The sequence below is a fragment of the Alligator sinensis genome, unplaced genomic scaffold, assembly GCF_000455745.1.
Source record: "Alligator sinensis unplaced genomic scaffold, ASM45574v1 scaffold301_1, whole genome shotgun sequence".
Lineage (NCBI taxonomy): Eukaryota > Metazoa > Chordata > Crocodylia > Alligatoridae > Alligator > Alligator sinensis.
Genome location: NW_005842035.1, coordinates 1,378,478 through 1,384,494, shown reverse-complemented (window position 1 = coordinate 1,384,494; position 6,017 = coordinate 1,378,478). Strand labels below are relative to the sequence as shown.

At 60.1% G+C, this 6,017-nt stretch overlaps 1 protein-coding gene across 1 annotated transcript in view; it reads left to right on the top strand.

Moving 5' to 3' along the window:
- Window positions 1-4,070: 4,070 nt before the first annotated feature.
- SLC51A (solute carrier family 51 alpha subunit) overlaps window positions 4,071-6,017 on the top strand; it is a 4,564-nt gene continuing 2,617 nt past the window's right edge. Inside the window, exons 1-4 of the mRNA XM_006022419.3 lie at window positions 4,071-4,196; window positions 4,778-4,872; window positions 5,068-5,222; window positions 5,831-5,904. Coding sequence (XP_006022481.1) covers window positions 4,162-4,196; window positions 4,778-4,872; window positions 5,068-5,222; window positions 5,831-5,904 — 359 coding nt within the window. The 5' untranslated portion in view covers window positions 4,071-4,161. The remainder of the gene's footprint in view (window positions 4,197-4,777; window positions 4,873-5,067; window positions 5,223-5,830; window positions 5,905-6,017) is intronic.

The window sequence follows — 6,017 nt, the reverse complement described above, 5'->3', positions numbered from 1 at the left end:
CTTTAACTCTCTCTCCCTCTCACCTTAACCTTCCCCCAAGTATCCCAGGTACCCCAAGCGCACACATACATACCATACCATCCAAGTTAGGAACTTACCTGTGTGTATGTGTAGGTGGGTTGTATGTGTGTGAACTGGTGAGTGTGAGTATGTGTATTTATATGTAATTGTGTGCATGATATACAAATTAGTCATCTGTGTATGTGTACCGAGCGTGCGGGTATGGACAATTGATTTTTGTCTAACTTTTGGGGTGTATAGTGTATGTGCTTGAATCGGTGATAGGTATGCATGTGCCTAGGCTGGTTTGGATGTGTATGTGCCTGAGTTGGTAGTGTGTGTGTGTATGGACCTAATTGATTTGTGTGTTTGTATATGTGCAATTGTGTCACAACCTCCTGTCTAACAGCGCAATATTGAGATCCTGAGAGTTGGCCTGACCCCACAGGGCAACAGTCCCAGTTCTGCCGTGCTAGCTCCTCTAGGATCCCGTGGGGAGGATTAGCTCTGCAGCGAGGCACTGTCTGCCCTAGGGACCTAAACCCCTGTCACGTGTACAAGTGCCCCAAGAGCTTGTTGCAGCAAAGCCCCTAGGGTATAAGCCTCAGCTGCCCTGCCCTGCCCTGCTCCCTGCCTGCAGCTCCATCTCCCCTGACCCCAGCCTGGATAGACACTGCACAGTTTGAAGCAGGGAAGAGCTGGAAGTGGCAGTATCTCTGGATTGCAATGTCCTCCAGCCATGTCTGGAGCCTGGACTGCCTAGGTCCCTTTGGGACCTTTTGTCACATCCAGGCAGCAGTCAATCAGCAATCAGTTCACTCGACTGCTCAGAGCACAAACCCACCAAAGAGCCCTCAGCAAGCCAAACACACAGGCAACCTCGGGTTCAGTTGCCTGCCCAGAGTTGAACCTGGTGCCCGGTTCCTCTTCCCCTTTCTCCTCTTGCTCTCAGCAAAATGCTTGCAAACTGTCCTGTTTGCTTCTCCCTGTTCTCTGCTCCCCACGAGATGAGATGATATTTTCTCCCGTGTTCCTGCAGGGAAACTGGGACAGCTGAAGGCCATGGACACTGCAGCTGGGAGCGCTCAGTAACCACCTCGGCTGGGGAAATGTTGCAGTTGCTTTGTCCTGCTTTGACTTTGGCTTGGGGAGGGGTGCTTGCTGGTCTGAGGCCTTGCTATCACAACAGCATGTTGGTGTCCTCAAATCAGATGCCCTGGGATTTGTAAGAGCCAAAGAAGTCAAGGGTGTCCTGTTTGGAAGCTGCTGCAGCCATTCCCGTGGTCTTTGAAAGGGGAAGGAGTGCATTTGTCAGGAGAGCTGCTAATACTGGCCTTAGCTGCACTGGACATGTTGAGAGGAGCCAAAATGAATGCCTCGCCTATATTTATACAGGCAGTCAGTGCTGCTTGCTCAATGCCACGTGTCTTGCATTGGCAAGACTCGGTCGTTCCATAGGTAGGACTGAAGGGAAAGGCCTAGGAAAGCATGAACTTCTGTAGAAGACTGTAGTGCAACTTCTAGCCAGGAGTCGCAGAAGAAAGCTGTATTGTAGTCTGCTGTTTACATTTCCTTATAGTCTTCATCCCCAGCTCCATGCCACAGAGATTCAAATCTTAATGTGTTCTCTTGCTCTTCCAGGTTTCAATCCAGTTGCTGAAGTGCATCCAGGGCACAGATGGATCAGGCCAGGGCAGCCATCTCCAACTTGGTAAGATTCCCAATGCAGAATCAAATGCCTTAAATTGCTGCATCTCTCCTGTGAGAGTGCTTGCTCTTCTTCTGCACACCTGACAGTGCCAGCCTTGCACGGCCCCCCTGGAAGGATCTCCAGGCACCCTGGCTGTGAATCGCTGTTGTTTTGGAAATGCAGAGCAGTAGTCCCAGGTCTGCCCTGCTAACTCCTCTAGGAACCTGCGGGGAGGATTAGCTCTGCAGCGAGGCACTGTCTGCCTTAGGGACCTAAACCCCCGTCATGTGTACAAGCGCCCCAAGAGCTTGTTGCAGCAAAGCCCCTAGGATATAAGCCTCAACTGCCCTGCTCCCTGCCTGCAGCTCCATCTCCCCCGACCCCAGCCTGGACAGACACAGCTGCCCCCTCCCAGGCCTCTCTAATGCCCTGAGCTGGGTGTGGGGAGGCAGGGACACTTTCCAGCTGGGGCCAAGCCCTTCATGAAGGGCAGGCAGCTGTACTCCCTATTTCCAGAGAGGCGTCACGTGTTCCCTAGCAGCTTCTCTGGATGCACACTCAGCACTGTTCTCTGTACGCAGACCAAGCTGCTGCTCTCCCCCTGCCAGAAGCTAACCAAGAGAGGAAACCCGGCGGCTGAGACCTCAGCAATAAGGGGCTGGGCAGCCCTAAGTGCATCCCTTCACCAGAGAGCCCTCTCCCCTCACCAGCCATCCTCTGTTGGGGCTGGGCTGTGCCCAGCAGGTCATGTCTGCTGTTATGTCATCTCTCCAGAGCAAGAGCAGATGCTTTGCTACCCCTGCCCCCAGCTCTGGCTCCTCTTCAAGACCCCTGGGGCAGGGGCTGGTCGTGTCCCGCAGCAACTCCTCCAGACTTTGTTGGCACTGGCCCTTCATGGAGAAACAAAGCATCAAAAGACCCAGCTGAGGTCTCTCACGGGCATCTCTCTGCTGCCTCGTGACCCGGCTTGCGAGCTAACGAGGGGACCTTCCTTTTGCCAGCAGCTCCTAGGTGGCCTGACGGGCAAGAGCCGGCAGGGGGGGTATATGGCTGCCTAGCCCCTCTGAGAAAGCAAAGCCTTGGTCTTAGCACCCGGAGCGGTGTTGGGAACAATGTCCTGTTTGCAGTGCAAGCTCCCCCCGCTAGCAGTGGCAGGATGGAGCTGGGTGCATTGGGTTTCTGTTTTTAGTGGGTTGGACGCTCCAGGTGCTCGCATGCTTTGGGGACCAGGTACCCCTATGTGTCTCGGCCGCTTCGCCTCCTCCACCATGGGAGCCCATCCTGGCTCGGTCCTGGAGGTCTGAGCAGCCTGCCTGGTCCTGTCCGTTAAGGCTCGTTCGGTCAGTGCAGCTGTCCAGCCTGGGCAGCCACCGCTTTGCAGAGCCCGGGGCTGGGAAGGGAGAGGAAGGGCCAGTCTGGGCACCAGGACCAAGGCTCCAGCTCCTCATGAGTTGGTTAACATTGCCCTCTTGTGTTGCAGGAGAAAATCTCAGCCTCCCTGGCTAGAGCCTGGCGGGGTTTTTGCAGCTTAGCTGGATAGTTTCAGCCCAGATCCCACAGCTCCCTCCAGGGACCAGGCATCTGACCAGTGATGCTGGGGCAGGTGGGTCCGTCCATCCTGGACAGGAGAGCCTGGCAACCCCCAACCCATCCCCTCGCAGCCACGTGGGTGGCAGACACGTGGAGGAGCTGCCATCCAGGGAAGGCGTACGGGGTCCTAGGACAAGACCCCCAGGAACAGCCGATGGAGGGCGACGCCCCACCTTGCTGAGAGAGAAATGGATGATGGGGCATGCATGACATCCCACCGGGACCGGGCATCCAGCTGCCACTTGCAACGGAGCACGGCATGGCTGTATCATCTGCAGCCCCCCGACTCGGGGTGCAGGCGAGTGACCCTGTTGGTGTCACCAGGTTAGGCCTCGTCTCTCCACGCACCCCCCGTGGAGTCAAGAACCAGCAGTGCCGCCAGGATGTGGCTGCACTCGCACCCAAACCGGACCCTGAGTCCAAGCGGTTGGTGCCCTGGTGCCATCCAGAGGGATGCCGGAGCGTGCCAGGCGGGACCCCGCCACCTGGAGCCCACTGTCCGGCCTCATGCATCCTGAGCAATGGGCCTTTAGCCACAGGTGCTGCTCCATGGCCTCTGAAGCAAACCAGCTGCTTTGGCAGCTGTACCCAGGGGCCCAACCCCTCTCCTCACTCTCTGGCAGACCCAGCACATTGGCTGGGGCTATAAATCCCTACTCATTCCCAGGTCAACAACCTGGCAGGCAGGGCCTTGCCGCGCCTTGCTGGGGCGTGGGAGGATGCGGCTGCTCCAATGAGTGCCTCCGTGTGCAGAAAGCAGGGGGGCGTGTGGGCACTGAGCAAGGCACAGCCCTCACCCAGGCCGCAGCCCTCGGAGACTCTGACCCTGCCGGGCCGGAAGAGCAGGACTGGGACAAGCCGCGGCAGGAGAGACGGGCAGCATGGAGCCAGACATGGAGCTCTTGCCGGACAGCAGGTGGGTGACGATTGGGCGAGCGTGTCCTGCACACGCGTGTGGGTGTGTGTCCTGCGGGGGAAGGTGGCTGTGGCCCCGTCCCCGGTTTGGTGGCATGCACTCTGGGGCTGACTCTCATGCACCCGGGGATAACGCCCAGATACTCAGCTGAGCCTGGCCCAGGTCATCGGGTCCTAGAGGAGCGGGGCTGGCAGCTCCAGAGGTCACGTCTCGTCCACCCTCTGCCCCAGGCAGCATCAGCTCTGTCCAAACCAGCCCAGACAAACCCCCTTCGTGGGGCTCAGCCCCATGGAAACACCTGTCCGCACAGGCCGGACCAGCTCAACTCCAGGAGGTCCCTGCCTGACCCCTTCGGCTGCTCGGGGGACACGGCTGGTGGGGAGGGAGAGTGGGATCTCCTCAAGAGACTTCCAGGTCCGGAGAGCTCTGCAAAACAGCAGCACCAGGCCCTGAGGTGCAGGCAGTGAGGTCTGGCAGTCTTAGGCCCTGGGGCCGGAGGCACTGCTGGGGAAGCTTGCAGCGCCGCAGGTAAGTCCTCACTCCCAGCCGGGCTCAGGACCCCATCACCCGTTCTCCTGCAGGTTCCCGCCCGAGGTGATCGAGATGCTGATGAGGAATCTCAGTGTCCCGGCTGCCTGCTTCTCCAAGCCGCCCACCTCCTGGCAGCTGCTGCATGGTACGGGGCTGCTGGGGGAATAGGGGTTGGGGCACGACCTGCGTGTCCGGGAGCCAGGTGGGGCGGTGGGGACAGGGCACCAGCCCCGAGGGAGGTGGAGGAAGGGCACGGGAACCAGCACAGCTTGGCTAGATGCCCGTGGAGATGGGCACCCCCAGGCCTCTGGGCTCCCACATGTGCCCCTGTCCCCAGCAGAGCTGGACGCGGTGGAGCTCACCATCACCGGCATGGCCACCTTCCTGACGCTGCTGTCGGTTGCCATCTTTGCCGAGGAGGCCGTCTACCTGGCGCAGAAGATCCGCTGCCCCATCAAGAGGAAGACTCTGTTGTGGAGCAGCTCGGCGCCCACCGTGAGCACCGGGCCCTGGCCGCGTGGGGCGTGATGGTGGCGGGAGACGGGCCTGTGGCCACCCACCTCCTCCAGTGACCTCCTGGCTGCAAAACCCTGCGAGAGACATGGGAGGTGCTGCTGCAGCCAGCGTGGCCAGCACTCGCGGCACCCCTCGCCGCAGGCATGGGGGTGCGGAGGCTGGAAGCTCTGGCCAGGTCCATGGGCCACATCCTTGCAGGACAGCATGGCGGGTGGAGCAGCCTCTGCATCTGAGTTGCCTAGCCGCTGCGGGCTGGACGCTGCCGTAGGAGAGGAGCGGAGGGTGGGAGATGCTGGCCCTGGCTTGCCCTTGCCCCCGCGCTGCAGCTTGCCCCCAAGGTCCCCGGGTGTTGGCACCGGGGCGCTGGGTGAGGCCAAACTGGAGCCAGGGGCTCAGGTCATGATGCTCAGAGCATCCTCCTGCCTTTGGGGTGTTGGGAGGCTGACCAGGGGCTGGGTCCACGCTCTCCAGCCGGCCTCCGCAGCCGGGACGGACATGCCAGGGCAGGTGCCAAGCTCTGGGCTGGGCTGGGGGGGTCCGGACCCTGGCCTGGGGGTCACGACGTGGCTCCTGTGCACTCCCCCCAGGTGATAGCCATGTGCTGCTGCTTCGGGCTCTGGATCCCGCGCTCCATGATGGTGGTGGAAATGGCCATTGGCTCGTGAGTGTCATGGGCGAGGGCAATGCTGGCCGAGCCCAAGAGCCCGTGGGGGTCACCAGCTGGCTGCAGGGAGGGAGGGAGGTGCTGGGGCACAGACCAGGAGGCAGGAGTCC